Raw genomic sequence first — 18,377 nt, 5'->3', positions numbered from 1 at the left:
AGTGAGCTCTGGACTCAGGTGTGTGTCACTTACACAAGGTGGGTTAAACTCTGAGGTGTGTGACCTGCCTCACACTCTCTGCAGCCTGTGTGCACTGCAGGACCGCCTCAATACACGCAAGAGGTCAGCGCTGCACGAGTGCACTGAAGGCAGAAGAACTGAACACGGAGGACCAGGTGAGTGAGCTCTGGACTCAGGTGTGAGTCACTGACACAGGGAGGGTTAAACTCTGAGGTGTGTGACCTGCCTCACACTCTCTGCTGCCTCCATGCACTGCAGGGCTGCCTCAATGCACGCAAGAGGTCAGCACTGCACGAGTGCACGCACTGCAGGCAGAAGAGCTGAACACTGAGGACCAGGTGAGTGAGCTCTGGACTCAGGTGTGTGTCACTGACAAAAGGAGGGTTAAACTCTGAGGTGTGTGACCTGAATCACACTCTCTGCAGCCTGCATGCACTGCAGGGCTGCCTCAATGCACGCAAGAGGTCAGCGCTGCACGAGTGCGCTGCACGCAGAAGAACTGAACACTGAGGGCCAGGTGAGTGAGCTCTGGACTCAGGTGTGAGTCACTGACACAAGGTGGGTTATACTCTGAGGTGTGTTACCTGCCTCACACTCTCTGCAGCCTGCGTGCACTGCAGGGCTGCCTCGATGCACACAAGAGGTCAGCGCTGCACGAGTGCGCTGCAGGCAGAAGAACTGAGCACCTAGGGCCAGGTGAGTGAGCTCTGGACTCAGGTGTGTGTCACTGACACAAGGTGGGTTAAACTCTGAGGTGTGTGACCTGCCTCAGGCTCTCTCCAGCCTGGGTGCACTGCAGGGCTGCCTCAATGCACGCAAGAGGTCAGCGCTGCATGAGTGCACTGCAGGCAGAAGAACTGAACACTGAGGACCAGGTGAGTGAGCTCTGGACTCAGGTGTGAGTCACTGACACAGGGAGGGTTAAACTCTGAGGTGTGTGACCTGAATCACACTCTCTGCTGCCTCCATGCACTGCAGGACCACCTCAATGCACGCAAGAGGTCAGCGCTGCACGAGTGCGCTGCAGGCAGAAGAACTGAACACTGAGGACTAGGTGAGTGAGCTCTGGACTCAGGTGTGAGCCACTGACACAAGGTAGGTTAAACTCTGAGGTGTGTGACCTGAATCACACTCTCTGCAGCCTGCGTGCACTGCAGGACTGCCTCAGTGCACGCAATAGGTCAGCGCTGCACGAGTGCACTGCAGGCAGAAGAACTGAACACTGAGGGCCAGGTGAGTGAGCTCTGGACTCAGGTGTGTGTCACTGACACAGGGAGGGTTAAACTCTGAGGTGTGTGACCTGAATCACACTCTCTGCAGCCTCCATGCACTGCAGGACCTATCAATGCACGCAAGAGGTCAGCGCTGCACGAGTGCGCTGCAGGCAGAAGAACTGAACACTGAGGACCAGGTGAGTGAGCTCTGGACTCAGGTGTGAGTCACTGACACAAGGTGGGTTATACTCTGAGGTGTGTGACCTGCCTTACACTCTCTGCAGCCTGCGTGCACTGCAGGACCGCCTCAGTACACGCAAGAAGTCAGCGCTGCACCAGTGCGCTGCAGGCAGAAGAGCTGAAGACTGAGGACCAGGTGAGTGAGCTCTGGACTCAGGTGTGTGTCACTGACACAAGGTGGGTTAAACTCTGAGGTGTGCGACCTGCCTTACACTCTCTGCAGCCTGCGTGCACTGCAGGACCGCCTCAGTGCACGCAAGAAGTCAGTGCTGCACGGGTTGGCTGCAGGCAGAAGAGCTGAACACTGAGGAGCAGGTGAGTGAGTTCTGGACTCAAGTGTGAGTCACAGACACAAGGTGGGTTAAACTCTGAGGTGTGTGACCTGCCTCACACTCACTGCAGCCTCCATGCACTGCAGGGCTGCCTCAATGCACGCAAGAGGTCAGCACTGCACGAGTGCGCTGCATGCAGAAGAAATTAACACTGAGGGCCAGGTGAGTGAGCTCTGGACTTAGGTGTGTGTCACTGACAAAAGGAGGGTTAAACTCTGAGGTGTGTGACCTGAATCACACTCTCTGCAGCGTCCATGCACTGCAGGACCTATCAATGCACGCAAGAGCTCAGCGCTGCTCGAGTGTGCTGCAGCAGAAGAACTGAACACTGAGGGCCAGGTGAGTGAGCTCTGGACTCAGGTGTGAGTCACTGACACAAGGTGGGTTATACCCTGAGGTGTGTGACCTTCCTCACATTCTCTGCAGCCTGCGTGTACTGCAGGACTGCCTCAGTGCACGCAAGAGGTCAGCGCTGCACGAGTGCACTGCAGGCAGAAGAACTGAACACTGAGGACCAGGTGAGTGAGCTCTGGACTCAGGTGTGAGTCACTGACACAGGGAGGGTTAAACTCTGAGGTGTGTGACCTGCCTCACACTCTCTGCTGCCTCCATGCACTGCAGGGCTGCCTCAATGCGCGCAAGAGGTCAGCGCTGCACGAGTGCCTTGCAGGCAGAAGAACTGAACACTGAGGGCCAGGTGAGTGAGCTCTGGACTCAGGTGTGAGTCACTGACACAGGGAGGGTTAAACTCTGAGGTGTGTGACCTGCCTCACACTCTCTGCTGCCTCCATGCACTGCAGGACCTATCAATGCACGCAAGAGGTCAGCGCTGCACGAGTGCGCTGCAGGCAGAAGAACTGAACACTGAGGGCCAGGTGAGTGAGCTCTGGACTCAGGTGTGTGTCACTGACACAGGGAGGGTTAAACTCTGAGGTGTGTGACCTGAATCACACTCTCTGCAGCCTCCATGCACTGCAGGACCTATCAATGCACGCAAGAGGTCAGCGCTGCACGAGTGCGCTGCAGGCAGAAGAACTGAACACCGAGGACCAGGTGAGTGAGCTCTGGACTCAGGTGTGAGTCACTGACACAAGGTGGGTTATACTCTGAGGTGTGTGACCTGCCTCACACTCTCTGCAGCCTGCGTGCACTGCAGGACTGCCTCAGTGCACGCAAGAGGTCAGCGCTGCACGAGTGCACTGCAGGCAGAAGAACTGAACACTGAGGGCCAGGTGAGTGAGCTCTGGACTCAGGTGTGTGTCACTGACACAAGGGAGGGTTAAACTCTGAGGTGTGTGACCTGAATCACACTCTCTGCAGCCTGTGTGCACTGCAGGGCTGCCTCAATGCACGCAAGAGTTCAGCGCTGCACTAGTGTGCTGCAGGCAGAAGAGCTGAACACTGAGGACCAGGTGAGTGAGCTCTGGACTCAAGTGTGAGTCACAGACACACGGTGGGTTAAACTCTGAGGTGTGTGACCTGACTCACACTCTCTGCAGCCTGCGTGCACTGCAGGACCGCCTCAGTGCACGCAAGAAGTCAGTGCTGCACGAGTGCGCTGCAGGCAGAAGAACTGAACACTGAGAACCAGGTGAGTGAGCTCTGGACTCAGGTGTGTGTCACTGACACAAGGTGGGTTAAGCTCTGAGGTGTGTGACCTGAATCACACTCTCTGCAGCCTCCATGCACTGCAGGACCTATCAATGCACGCAAGAGGTCAGCGCTGCACGAGTGCGCTGCAGGCAGAAGAACTGAACACTGAGGACCAGGTGAGTGAGCTCTGGACTCAGGTGTGAGTCACTGACACAAGGTGGGTTATACTCTGAGGTGTGTGACCTGCCTCACACTCTCTGCAGCCTGCGTGCACTGCAGGACTGCCTCAGTGCACGCAAGAGGTCAGCGCTGCACGAGTGCACTTCATGCAGAAGAACTGAACACTGAGGGCCAGGTGAGTGAGCTCTGGACTCAGGTGTGAATCACTGACACAAGGTGGGTTAAACTCTGAGGTGTGTGACCTGCCTCACACTCTCTGCAGCCTGTGTGCACTGCAGGACCGCCTCAGTGCACGCAAGAAGTCAGTGCTGCACGAGTGCGCTGCACGCAGAAGAATTGAACACTGAGGTCCAGGTGAGTGAGCTCTGGACTCAGGTGTGAGTCACTGACACAGGGAGGGTTAAACTCTGAGGTGTGTGACCTGCCTCAGGCTCTCTCCAGCCTGCCATGCTCTGCCAGACTGCCTCGATGCACGCAGGAGGTCAGCACTTCAGGTCTGGGTGCGCTGCAGGCATAAGAACTGAACACTGAGGACCAGGTGAGTGAGCTCTGGACTCAGGTGTGAGTCACTGACACAAGATGGTGTAATGGCTGGATTTTCTGAGTAGGTGGGATCAGCCCCCAGGGGCCCCTCCAACCCAGCCAGAATGTACTCACCTTCCCTCCTCAGGACCACCTATCCAGGCACCTGGTACCTACCTGAGGATGGGGAACTCGCAATATACAAGCTCATATTATTAAAAACACCACTAAATCTATAGGGATACTAAGAATACTCACTGATTACTAGGGATATCCATACCCTACACCACACTTATTCACATCAGTTGGTCTCGCGGCCACCCTGACCCAGACCGTTCTACCCTAGGGCAGATATGACACACAATCCGGTGCGTCTACACACGGGCCTGCAGAACCCAATGCTCCCTTTTCCAAACTGTTCGCAATCCTGCGAAACTACACGTTAGTTCGACCTCCTAACGCTCTCACTTATTCAAGCCACAATCCAGTGGGTATCCACACTGGTAATCCTCCCCAGTGCTCTCATTAACGCCGCATATCAACGACGACCACATTCCTATGAACACCTATACATATATATATATATATTGGGAAGTCTCTTCACTAAGGGTCTGCTACTACAATAATATTATGGGATGGTGTACTAACTTAGTCCCTTGGTTGCAAGTCTCCTCTCTCCCTCACTATTACTTACCTGATCAGGGGTAGCATCTGTTCAAACAGTAATACTTACCAGGAGTGATTACCCTCACTGTATGGGGATAAAGATATACACACTATGTGACTGAGTTATTTCTTGATTTAAGCGTTCCTACCCCCCTTTTTGATCCATCAGTGGCTCAACAGCAACTGGCTTGAAGCCAGGATAACTTTATCATAAAAGAACTCATGCACACTAATTCACTAATTAATGGGGTCATTTATTATTAGTACAATATAAACCTTTACACAGAACTGACAAAGACTATAGGTAGAACACACCGCTTGAAAGAGAAAAGATTAAACATAACAGGAACACTCCGCTGAAAGGGAAAAGATTAGACATAAAGTGTAAGTGTAACTAATTCAGACTACCTCACCTATTAGAAGGAAGATTTCTCTCTCTGCCTCTGGTGGGATTAGGGCTCTCTCTCTGCCTCTGGTGGGATTAGGGCTCTCTCTGTCTCTCCCTCCTTCACCACATCACCACGCCTCTGGTTCAGTTGCTCCAGCTGACAGCCTTCTTTGATGCTCTCTGCACTGCTTTCTCTCTCCTCATCTTCAGCAATCGTCTGCCTTCTTTCTCCATTCAAGAACTGCACTCTATTCTGCAGCTCCAGCAGACATCCTCTCTCTCTCTGCAAGCTGTTCTGAGCTCCAAGCTGTTCTGAGCTCCCAGCAGTTCTGTGCTCCAAGCTGTTCTGAGCACCACGCTGAACTGCACACCACGCTGGACTGACCTCCAAACTGAACTGAACACTCCTCCTCTCCTGTAGCTCACTAATATGGATTCCTCTCCCCTCATGGAAATTTCCACCGGAGGGCTGTCTCCTACCGAATTCCTGTGCCAGCTCCCAGGCTTCCACGCAACCGCAGTGGCCATCTGCTTGTTACGTCTGGGCCCAAGAGAAAAACACATTTCTCGGATAAGAAGCAGTCCTAACTGGATTTCCCTCTAGCACAACAGCCTTAACTATAAACATTGCCTTTACCCTAAAAAGCCTCTCAGCTTCATCAAGATGGAGTCCCTCTAGCTCTAGGCCTGTAGGCCTGAAAGGGGTGAAATGCTCCTTAGCTCTGTCAGAATACCTACATAAACCATACCAATGTGTCTAATATGTCAAAGCCAATAGGCAATAGACAGGTGAAAGCCAAGAATAAAGGCATATTAAGCAGCTATCCTCTTCTAGATCTGGAAAAAAGGGCTTAAAAGGGCCAACACAGGCTAAGAATACCTATACTAGATGCGAGCAAGACTAATGATCTATATCACTGCTAAACAAAGCCAAAAACTCTGCCATTACAGATGGGTTATACTCTGAGGTGTGTGACCTGCCTCACACTCTCTGCAGCCTGCGTGCACTGCAGGACTGCCTCAGTGCACACAAGAGGTCAGCGCTGCACGAGTGCACTGCAGGCAGAAGAACTGAACACTGAGGGCCAGGTGAGTGAGCTCTGGACTCAGGTGTGTGTCACTGACACAAGGGAGGGTTAAACTCTGAGGTGTGTGACCTGAATCACACTCTCTGTAGCCTGCGTGCACTGCAGGGCTGCCTCAATGCACGCAAGAGGTCAGCGCTGCACGAGTGCGCTGCAGGCAGAAGAACTAATCACTCAGGACAACTTAGAAAATAAAACTAAGGTTATAATTTTGGCAGAGTCTACCTGTGACAAGAGAAGTCTGGGGAGAGATAAGTAGAACTATAAAGGAAGGAAGGAAGGAAGGAAGGAAGGAAGGTAGGAAGGAAGGAAGGAAGGAAGGAAGGAAGGAAGGAAGGAAGGAAGGAAGGAAGGAAGGAAGGAAGGAAGGAAGGAAGGAAGGAAGGAAGGAAGGAATGAATATTTAGAGATTGAGAGCCACAGGCGGAGGCAGGTATGATGGTCTGGTGAATAGGTTCGTGCCCAGGTGAGGACATCTCAAGTGAGGGGCCTCGCGAGGTGACAGCCATTAATTTCACTCAAATACTTGATGGAGCAAGGATTCGCACGAGAAGTGACTTGCTCGTATTCATGAACCTCGAATAACGCTAATTATGTAACCAACATGGTTGTCTTACTAATTTTGCACATTTTACATCAACATCGGGTGTCCGAGTGAAGCTTGCTTATGTGTTTTACTAACCATAATACGCTTGAACCTAAGATGGCTGCTGCTACACAAGGGTTTCTACTGCGCATGCGTCTGTCATACTCACGTGACATGACATAGTCTTTACTTTGGAGGGAATCGGCCACATCTGCGCACTGGTGTTAATATGGCTGCTCTGTGTTCTCACATGCGAGAAGCTTGCACTGCTACGTTTGCTAAGCTGTTTGTTCTGGCTAATCCTAACGCTATAGTTTATCATAAATTAATGGGTATAGAGTAGAAATACATGGTATACAGTGTATTCATTTATTCTATGTTCTAAAACTATTTCTCTTCTACTTTTCATGTATCGTAATCTTTGGGCCTGGGAGGTGCTATTACTCCATTTTGAAAGTCCTTCTGCGCATGACAAGCTCCATGTTTAATGTTAAATTCTCCATTGTTAGGTGGAATGAATATGTCATGTGAAAATAAATTGATAGGGCGGGAGCTTAAAATTAATATTTAGCACTGAAGTAACAGAATTTGGTGTGGTGTGATGACCTCTCCTCCTTCTTGGACCAATCAAAATTGGGGATCCTCACACTTGCAACATTGGGGGGTGGTACACTGCCCTGGAAAATGGTATAACTAGAGTAGACTTAGCTAGTTAATTTGTCCGACTTGTCTGAATATCTGGCCTGTCACTGACCCAACGCACTCAATAGGTGACTAAGAACAGAGGGCTGCGGAGCACTCTGTCAGAAGATTTGTTGACCCAATCGGGGTTCTAGGAAGCTGAGGTGCTGGCGAAGCACTTTGTCGGTGAAATCGATAGCCCAATCGGGGTTCTGACTGTTAGCTGCAGAGAGGGAGTAGCGAAGGCGTTGCAACTGAACTGCGGGTGCTGGTCTTAACCTTTGGTGGTCCTGTCCTGATCCAAATCTGGTTTTCCTGTCCTGATTCTGATCTGTGCCTACTGGCACTGCAACTTTTGGGGTTTCCGTCTTTCAACTGACCCGTGGCCAGGGTTGGTCTTCACACCATTTTAGGTAAATTTAAATCTATGTGGGTTTGTCACCATATATTTTTGTTCCTTCTCTCTACCCTCCCAAAGTCGTTGAAGCTTTAATTTGCATATATTTCCATTTCTTACCCTTCCCTTGGTAAATCCTGATTTAAATAGCGTGTTCCACTTTTCTTACCCTCCTTATAGTTGAATGCTAAATGTTTTCATGATTGCATAATAGGTTTCCTTTTTCTCACCCTCCCTTTAAAAGTGCTTAAGTTTGGTCATTTGATTTATTAGTGTGTTCCATTTTCTTACCTTTCCCATAGCTGAATGTTAAAATTATTTTTGTGATTGCATATTATGTTCCTTTTTCTTACCATCCATTTGATAATGCCTCAAAGCTGTGTTATTTAGAGTGTTCCTTTTTTCCTTACCCACCCTTAGAATATTGCTTAACTTCGTTTATTAAATAGCATGTTCCCTGTTCTTACCTTCCCTTTAGAATTACTAAATTATTGGCATAATATATCTTTTGCATAGTTATACCCTATTTCTGATTTTGGTTATTGACAGTCTTATTGCTTTTAATCTTTGGATCATGACCATTTATGAGATTTAGATAAAGAGTTTAAAACTTTCCAGAGTCTGTGGTTATTATATGAGTGCAAATGTTATTTTTCCTTTGATGCTAACACCCTGATCCAACAGGTTATAGGTACCAGTGACAAGGATTGGTAAGTCAATGGTATAGGACCTAGTAGGATAAAATATCTGGTAGTTAGTGCATAGGCTACCTGACTAGGAAGGTGTGTTATTGATTATGGGCCCAGGTGATTATGGTAAATTTATAGTCGGGTGACCTGCGCGCTCTATCACACTAACACTCAATACTCCACCATACCATGCCTCTGTATGCAGTCAGGGCGCCCCCCTGTGTTCGTCTTGTGTCTTTCGCGTCACACATCATGGTGGAGCAGGTGATGAGCTGCACCTCTGATACCACCTCCCAGCCAGAACTCATTTCTTGTGCCCCAAGATACCGATCCTGTAAGTAGGAAGCTATGTCAAACTACGCTTAAAATCCAGGCTATCCATGGCTACTCAGAATTGGAAAGAAGATTTAAGCGCTCCATAAACTCTGGGGTTTATTCTCAGTCCCAGTGCGCGGCTGGTGCGTTTCCTTTTTTGATGCACCAGAGGCAAAGACTGCAGACCCATATCTATGAAGCCACGCACAGTCACGTTGCTCGGCTTTTCATGGCCTCGTATATATGCAAGGCAGTGCAAGTCGCTGTGTTGCCTTACTCTGCATCAAATAGGCGTTCCATCGGTGCTGCAGTGGATGTTCCCACGCAACAGCAATGGATTTTGACACATCCCTAGACTTGCAAACCTGGGAATGCGTCAAAAGCAGATGCCTCCCCATGGGAGGCATAACAAGGAGAAATCACTTCTCCTTGTTTTTTCCTCTTTTTGTCTGTGTGCGGCATTCTGCAGCACACATAGAAGGAGGGAAACACCTCCAGTGATTGTTTTGGTGAAGGAAGGTGCCTCTTCTGGCACAAATACAATAATTCCTACAATGCAGTAACCATGTACCATTGCCCAAGGGAGCCTGCACTGGTGCCGGGCAGCCACAATGGCACCAGCGCAGTGGGCAAGGACAGGACCATATATCATAAATGCGGTGCATTCCGGCCCTTTCCTTTTGACACAGGGCAGACCAGCAAAGTAACTTACTGCGCTGCCCTTGCAACGATGCCATCTGTGTTTCTCTGTAGCGCTTGGTTTTACTTCATGGCTTTGATTTCAAATAGTATTGTTTTGAGTTCTGCAATGGTTTATTAATCTGATGACGTAAGCCAGCTAGAATTGGGCAACAATGTGGTGCCAGTGCAGGAATGCGGGAAGGGCTATCAATTTGCGTTAGTCTAACCCGTGATGCGTGCAACATGGCACTTGGCACGTTTAGTATCAGCCCATGGAAGTTTTGTACAATTACACTTTTTGCAGTGGTGTTTGAAAAGGAGTCTTTCTGCTCATTTCTGACCTTTATTTTTCCTCTTTCTGCTCATTTCTGGCCTTTATTGTCCCTCTTTCTGCCCATTTCTGGCCTTTATTGTCCCTCTTTCTTCTCATTTCTGACCTTTATTTTCCCTCTTTCTGCTAATTTCTGACCTTTATTTTCCCTCTTTCTGCTCATTTCTGACCTGGCTCTTTGGCAGAAACGTCACATCCACAGCCCCCAGATATCCCTAGGGGTGTCAATGCTGCGCTATACAAATGCTGACTGGTTGAGTTCTTTAAAATAGACATAGACTGGGCTTTTGTTCCACCCAGAAAAGTATTACTCTCCCGCCTCATGCTATTGGCTGCTTGGTTTCTTTTCACCTTCTAGGAAGTGCTTCCATTGGAATGTAATCTACACTTAATGGTCATCACATTCCATTATTTGACTCCTAGATCCATTCTTTTCAGAAAGTAACACCCTTTCCTAGTATTTGCAAAGCTCACATGTCAAGCTTTAATGGAATAAACAACCTTTGGTCATGCAACACCAGTAAGCAGCATACATGCTAAACCAGGAATCCTGACCTTGCCAAAGCTTGTTTAAACTATCTTATCAAAATATTTCAAAGTTATGCCCTTTTCCATGTAAATTTATATATTTTTTAACTATTTCATTTTTGAAAATAATGCCAGCTGAAAGTGTGGAATAGTACCAACGTGCCATGTGCCCCCAGGGCATCACAGGGAATCAATTGAATCCTGTGCTGCCTTTTCTTGTCATGAGAGCTGTTTATTTCTATTTTTTGCATTTGGCAGCAAAGGGACACCAGAGCTCCAGAAAGAAAAGACATCTGATATGCTTCTGTTTTTCATTTTATGTAATTAACACCTGTTTGTTTCTTTTGCACCTACAAGTGTTTACACACAACTAACTGCTGGCTATCTACCAAGGCCCTTTTATGGATATGGTGGAATCGTACACCATGCCGGGGATATCGCTTCGCCATGCTATGAAATGTTAGGTCATTCCAACTGCAGGACTAACCATTTAAAAAATACAGAGGGGCTTATTTATGGGATTTTGGCGTAGGGCAACGTAGCAAGACACATTGCTGAGCTGCCCTACGCCAAATAAAAAAGGCAGGAATGCACCGTATTTACACAATACAGTGCATTACTGTTCTTTCTCCCTCCTCTGGCACCATTTCGGCAGCCTAGCGCAAGGAAGGCGCCCTTGCATCATGGTGCAAGACTGCCTCCATTACATGCAGGATTTTTTTCATGCAAGAAGGGGCACCTTCCTGCACAAAAACAATACTGAAAGACACTTTCTTCTATTTGTGCTGTAAAATGCAGCACACATAGAAAGAGAAAAAAGAAAGACAAATACATGTGTTTCTACTCGTTACACCTCACGTCAGGAGGCGTACAAATTTGGCGCTTCCCCAGGTTTATATCACTTTGGAAATCTGGGGCAGCGTCAAACCCCAAGGGTGTTGCATCGGAGAACCCACCGCAGCGCCCATGGAATGCCTCCTGGGGGCAGAGTGAGGCAACAAAGCGATTTTTGCTGCATCGCCTTACTCATGATTTATGAAGCCACGCCACGCCATTCAGGATGGCTTGGCGTGGCTTCTTAAATCTTTATGAGAACCCTGTATCATGCATGTGCCACTTTACATGGTGCAAAAGTGATGCTGACTCTGACTCTGAAGTGATGGAGAGCTCTCATAAATAAGACCCCAAGTCTGGTATTAAAGAGCCCTCCCCAAACTCCTGCAGCACCCTGGCGGGAGCCGGCACCACTCATCCCATCCAGACCACAACTTGGCACAAACTCACTCCTCTATCACAGTGCTGCATGCACCTTTGTTAGATTGTAACCTCTTACCTGAACACACCACTCCTACATCTTCCTTGTGTAAAGCCTGAATATGGTCAGAGATCACAACAGAACACTGGCCAAGGCTTGCTTCTGAACCACTGCAGTATACGGCCTTGATCAAAATGGGCCCAGTTCCTTCTCCAAATCGAGTATCCTTGGCGACTGCTTTCGCTGGTCCACACTTCACCTCCCGACAGACAACTTCTGCGTTCTCCATGCCCCACGTATAAGAAGAAAGCGTTCCGGCAACCTTGTTATATTTCATTTCCACTCGTCCGTTACACTTAGTGGTTCCACCTTTTAGTTCAACTTCTGTAATTTCTGTGAAATTAAGATATATTCCACTGTCAATGTTTTAGTTTATAATATTTTACAAAGAAACTCCTTAAATGATCTACAATTTGATACAACAATAAAAAATTAAACAAGACTCCACCATAATGTCCCCCATGGTGTGATAATTCCACAGTTGGACTATCCTCCAGATGAACACTTCCGCCACAATCCGAGAACCTCCAAGGTCTGTAACAGGCTCCTAATCATCGGAATTTGACATACATACAATGATATGTCAAAGCTCTGTTCTCCAACTATCACACTCTTAAGCAAGCATTGGCAAAGCCATCATTTTTGCATAGCCCATTCTTGCTTGTGTAGCGTCCTCGCCAGCCCAGAAGCATGCTAAATAAATACTCCACACTTGGAGATCTAGAGTAGACATCTTAATTACTCAGCATCCGAACAGACTCTACACTTTGAATACATTTTAACCATTAATAACCACACCTTAACACTTCTCAGAAAGCTATGTAATTCCTTATTTTGTTATGTTAGGTGAGATTTGTAAAGCGCGCTGACACCAAGGGTTTCCTGGCTGACACCAAGGGATTATTGAGTTTGCCCAGAACAGCAATGGTCCCAGCACACATAATGTCACAACACTAAAGCTTGCTGCCACTTTTTGCCATTGATAATGCTTGTAGATTGCAGTGCAAGCCCTGGTAAAGTGTATTAAAGTAGGCTACCACCTTGAAATGTTCTTTTGTATACTACCAACATGGCTGTCATGGTGTGTTTCGACACAGCATTACAGCCATCTTGGCATGGTATAACAATAAGTGAACAAAACAAGATTGTTATACCATTGCAAGATGGTTTTCTCGTTGCATCAAGATGCAACACGATGGCTATAGTTGGTAACATTTTTTAGCAAGAGAATTGCGTCAGTGTTTAAAAACCGCATGGCAACACCCATAGACAAAAGGCAACTATTTTTGTTGTAATTTCGTAATAAAGCTCAGTGCACATATCTTACTTTGTTGATTGAGTGATTGACGCTTTGGAAAGTTTGCGGTTACCACAGAGGAGAGTTTTGGCACTAAGATGATCCTGCATAAAATCTGCTTCCAACCTGCAAAGATGAGTTCTGAATGGCACTCTGAACTCAAGAAGAGGAAGAGAGCAAACGGATGGGAGGAGAATTCAGGTTTTCAAAGCAAGGGCATCAAAGGATTCATCCCCACGCCTGGCCCATTTACATTTTGGAATTTGAAGAAGGAGAAAATATGAAAAACTATAAAGATGGCTAGGTCGATGGAGGATAAAGCAATTCTGGATACAAATTGGGCCATTTGCAAAGCGCAACAGCAAAAAGGGCCCTGAAGAAGTACCATAGGGTGCACAGACAAAATATCGACTCCAAAATATCGACTGGACATAATATCGAGTTTTAAATATAGACTGGACAAAATATCGACTGGACATAATATCGACTACAAAAATATCGTTTTTCAGGTAAGTGAAGTAATATCGACTGTATAAAATATAGATAGCAAAAATATCAAATTTTTAATTATATATAATATTTTATAGTGTATTTTTATGTAATAATATGTGTGAAAAGTGTGTATTAATGTTACAAAATATTTTAATAAATGAATTTTGTTTTTTTAATAATTGCGTAATGTAATTCTGTAGCGGGTTGTGGGTTTATAGGGGAATAGGGTGGGAAGTAATTTAATAATAATTAATTAATATATGTTTGTAAATATTTATAAGTAATAATTAATTGATAATTAATTAATAATAATTAGTTAATTAATTAATATAATTTTGTACATATTTTGTATTATTAATTAATTGGTAATTAATTAATTGTAATTAGTTAATTACATTAATTAGAGTACATTTTAATATATATAATTTTGTGTTATTGTTAAGTAATTAATTGGGAAAAAATAATATTAATTATTAAAATAATTACAGCTAATGTGCTAATATATTTACTTTATTGTTATTGTTAATTAATAATTATTTGGTAATTAAATAATATTGATAAATTTTGGGTAAAGGAGTATTTTTAGGGTTCAGGGTCAGTTTTCAGTTTTTGGGTAAAGGGGCATTTTTAGGGTTCAGGGTCAGTTTTCAGTTTTTGGGTAAAGGGGCATTTTTAGGGTTCAGGGTCAGTTTTCACTTTTTGGGTAAAGGGGCATTTTTAGGGTTCAGGGTCAGTTTTCAGTTTTTGGGTAAAGGGGCATTTTTAGGGTTCAGGGTCAGTTTTTAGTTTTTGGGTAAAGGGGCATTTTTAGGGTTCAAGGTCAGTTTTCAGTTTTTGGGTAAAGGGGCATTTTTAGGGTTCAGGGTCAGTTTTCAGTTTTTGGGTAAAGGGGCATTTATAGGGTTCAGGGTCAGTTTTCAGTTTTTGGGTAAAGGGGCATTTTTAGGGTTCAGGGTCAGTTTTTAGTTTTTGGGTAAAGGGGTATTTTTAGGGTTCAGGGTCAGTTTTGGGTAAAGGGGTATATTTTAGGGTTCAGGGTCAACAAATACGATTGTAAAAAATGATTTTTATTATTTTCATTTATTATTTAATTATTATAATTTAATTTAAGTATTTTTAAGTATATTTTAGTAATTAAAATTTAATATTAATTTGATTTAACACTGTTTTTAATAAAGTCGATATTTTTTACATCTATATTATTGTTAACGATATTTTGTACTCAATATTTTTGTACTTACCTGTTTGTAGATACAAACTCGATATTTTGACTGTCGATATTTTGTCAACGATATTTTGGCAAGTCGATATTTTGTCCCTCGATATTATTTCAGTGATCCGTACCATTCACCAATGGGCCGCAGTGCAGATATCGCACGTGGGACGAAACTGGCAGTGTTTCCTCAAACGTAAGATTGAGGGGCTGCTGATATATTTTGGATATTTTAAGGCGGTTTTCTTAATAACTGGGAAGACCAAGAAAGAGAGAGTTGCAGCAATTGAGACAGAATAAGACGGATGCCTGGACTACTGTCCTACCAAAGGAAGTGGCTGGAAGGAAAGGATCTTTCTCAGCACTATTAGTTTAGAGATGTGATTGTGAAAGGGGAGATTGCAACCAAAGATCACCCCAAGAGTGCTTCCAGCAGGAACCAGGGAAGGGGTAGTCCTCATTGAGCTGGCCATCTGTTCGAATTCCAAAAAGGAGGGGGTGTCAAAAATTAGGACTTATGTTTGAGAAGAGTTGAGGTGTAAGGAACTGGCCTTCACCCAAGCTGCAGTAGCCAATATCAAAGCTTTGAATTGGGATCAGAGTGACATAGTGTTTCGATTTAGCCTTGTTGGACTTGGCCCTTTTTGGCTAAAGTTCCCTAAACGTTTTGCCTTCCCCTTAGACCCTTTTTCTGACCTGGTGTTGTCAACATAGATGCTTTGGGTTCTTTGCCACTGCTGATCAGTGTGACTGTGCAAGTGCTCACTGTATAAAGTGTTATGGTAATTGGTTGTCCATAATTGGAATGTTTGCCTTACTAGTAAAGTCCCTAGTAAAGTGCATTATGTGTGCCAGGGCTGGTAATGCAAATGCTACGAGTGGGCCTGCAGCACTACTTGTGCTTCCCACACAAGTAGCCCTAAAGAGAGAACTCATGCCTGCCACTGCAGTGCCTGCGCACAGTTTGCTAACTGCCATGTTGACCTGACAAGTGCATCCACTTGCCTGGCCTTAGCCTTCCATTTCCATGCACATCTGACACCCCTATGGTAGGTCCAGGGTACCCACCCTAGGCAGGGTGCAGTGTCTGTGAAAGGTAGGACATGTACTAAGGTGTGTACCATGTCCTAACAGTGAAATACTCTTCATTTCGTTTTTCACTGTTGCAAGGCCATCTTGCCCATAGGACAGAATGGGGAAGGCTGTGTAATATGTTTCCAGCCTATCTTCCCATAGGCTTAAGATGGAGAGGTGAAGTTTAGTGTGCCCAAACTCACAATTTAATAACACATCTTTTTGTGAAGGTGGTTTTTGCATTGTGTGTTGAGAAGCCACACTTTTAGAAGTGGCTTTTTTTGTGTTCTAACAATTCTGTGTGTCTGCCTGGTCGTGGATTGACTGTCTGGATTTGAAAGCGATAGGATCTGTGAAATATCTTGACCCAGGGGAGGAAGTGAGACAGCAACAGGCTGACCTGCATCTGGAGTGTAGGGGGGAGGATTAGCCCCTGGAGGTGAAGACGCCTGAGCTGCTGTCATAAAAAATGGCTCCATCTCCTGCTGAGTGATTGAGGGCCCAGACCCACACTATCAAAGGAAGAAGGTGTCACTGGCAGGATTAGTTTGGGCGGGGGACAGTGCCCCTGAACACAAATACTTCAAAGAAATTTAGGGTAGAACTATGAGAGCTAAAACCCCTGGACTTTGGACTGATCAAAACTGAAAAGGATTAAAACTACTTTGTGGTCAAGAGGAACTTCTGCCAAGGAATAAACAGCTGAAAAGACTGAAGGAAAGGACTGACTCTTGCTGTGTATTCTGGGCTGGAATGCAGTTTGATGATTTAACCAAGGAGAGGATAAGGGGCTTTGCTGTGTGCTGTGTCCCCCTGCTTGAAAGGACTTTGCTGTGTGCGGTGTCCTGAAGTAACTTGTCCGTTGTGGAAACTCAGGATCATAAAAGTTTCCGAGTGTGTCTCAGCGACGCTGTGCGTGTGTGCTTCGTGCAGCATGAGACCTTCATGAGGATTACCCTGTGATTTTGGGCACCCAGAATCCAAGTGAGTCTCAGCAACACTGTGTGCGTGCATTTTTTGCAGCCTGAAACCTTCGTAAGAACTGCCCCGTGATTGTGTGCAACCGGAATCCAAGTGAGTCTCAGCGACGCTGTGTGTGTACATGCTTCGTGCAGCCTGAGACCTTCGTGAGGATTGCCCTGTGATTGTGAGCACCCGGAATACAAGGGAGTCTCAGCGACGCTGTGTGCATGTGCTTCGTGCTGAGTGAGACCTTTGTGAGGATTGCCCAGTGATCGTGTCCATCCAGAGCTCAAGTGAGTCTCAGCGGCGCTGTGTGTGTGTGCCCTATTTCAGCCTGAAACCTTTGTGAGAAATTGCCCCGTGACTGGGTGTCCCGGAGCAGTCTTGTTCTCTGCTTCGATCGACATTGCCATTGGCTCAGGCCGGTATCCCCAGGGGAGCTGTGAGGATTTACCGCCGCCGGCCCGAGCCTGCCTTTGCCAAGGGGAGACCTCAAACCATCACGGTTGGGGGTCCAAGTGCCACTGCCCAAGATCAATGAAGTCCTATTGGAGGCCCAAGCAGCGAGGAGAGAAGAGTGTGATCGTACCCCCCAGGTAACGCTCAGCAAGCTTGCGTATGTCGCTGCCTGGGGCAGGGTGCGGGCTACGAGAGAAATGCTCTTGTCCTTTCCCATCTTTGCACTGGGATCCTCGGCTCAAGTCTGTATTGCTGCCTGTACTTCCAAGGAGTGACAGTACCCGGGCCGGAGTGTGGAGCTGCACTTTGTTTTTCATCATAACAGTGTTGCAGGCATATTTTGGCAGTAGCTAACCGCGAGTCAGTAAGAGTGGCATAGAGACCGTCACGAGCACTGGGATGGGTATCGGAGTACATTATTTTGGCATTAAGAATTGCCTGATTGCTGCATTACAAATTGCATTATTTTTGCATTACGAACCGCCTGATTGTTGCATTACGAATTGTATTATTTTTGCATTACGAACTGCCTGATTGTTGCATTACAAATTGCATTATTTTTGCATTACGAACTGCCTGATTGTTGCATTACGAACTGCATTATTTTTACATTACGAAGTGCCTGATTCTTGCATTATGAACTGCATAGCATTGCATTAGGACTGCACTGGAAAATTGAGAATTGCTCATTAATACTGCATATGCTGGATTTTTATTGTGTGGTCTCATCCTATATCTTTTTTTTATAAACATAAAATTATTTTTTATGAAACTTGTGTGGAGTCAATTTGTGGTGTTATCACTGGGTTACTGAGAGTGTGGCTGCAAATACTTTACACATTTGCCTTGGAGATAAGCCTGGCTGCTCGTGCCAAGCTACCGAGGGGGTGAGCATGGGCTATCTGAGAAGGTGACCTTCCTTTCCCTGACTTAGAAGCAAGGGTCCCTATTTGGACTGAGGTACCTACCTCAGCCAACTAGAGACCCCCAGTTCTGACAAGCATCTAAAGGAGTAGTGTATCATCAGCATATGGGAAGTGGCAAGTGGGGCTAGGGAAAGATTAAATATTGACAAGTACTGAGTAACGCAACAGGTGATGGCTTTATAACTCATA

General features: G+C 46.1%; 1 protein-coding gene across 1 annotated transcript in view; it reads right to left on the bottom strand.

The window, feature by feature from the left end:
- LOC147700593 (scavenger receptor cysteine-rich domain-containing group B protein-like) overlaps nt 1-18,377 on the bottom strand; it is a 186,290-nt gene that overhangs the window by 12,309 nt on the left and 155,604 nt on the right. The window contains exon 4 of the mRNA XM_086929701.1: nt 11,783-12,097. Within this exon, the coding sequence (XP_086785827.1) occupies nt 11,783-12,097 (315 nt within the window). The remainder of the gene's footprint in view (nt 1-11,782; nt 12,098-18,377) is intronic.

This window comes from Lissotriton vulgaris, chromosome 7, assembly GCF_964263255.1.
Source record: "Lissotriton vulgaris chromosome 7, aLisVul1.2, whole genome shotgun sequence".
Lineage (NCBI taxonomy): Eukaryota > Metazoa > Chordata > Amphibia > Caudata > Salamandridae > Lissotriton > Lissotriton vulgaris.
Note: the sequence above shows the minus strand (reverse complement) of the source record. Positions and strands in the feature narration are given on the sequence as shown.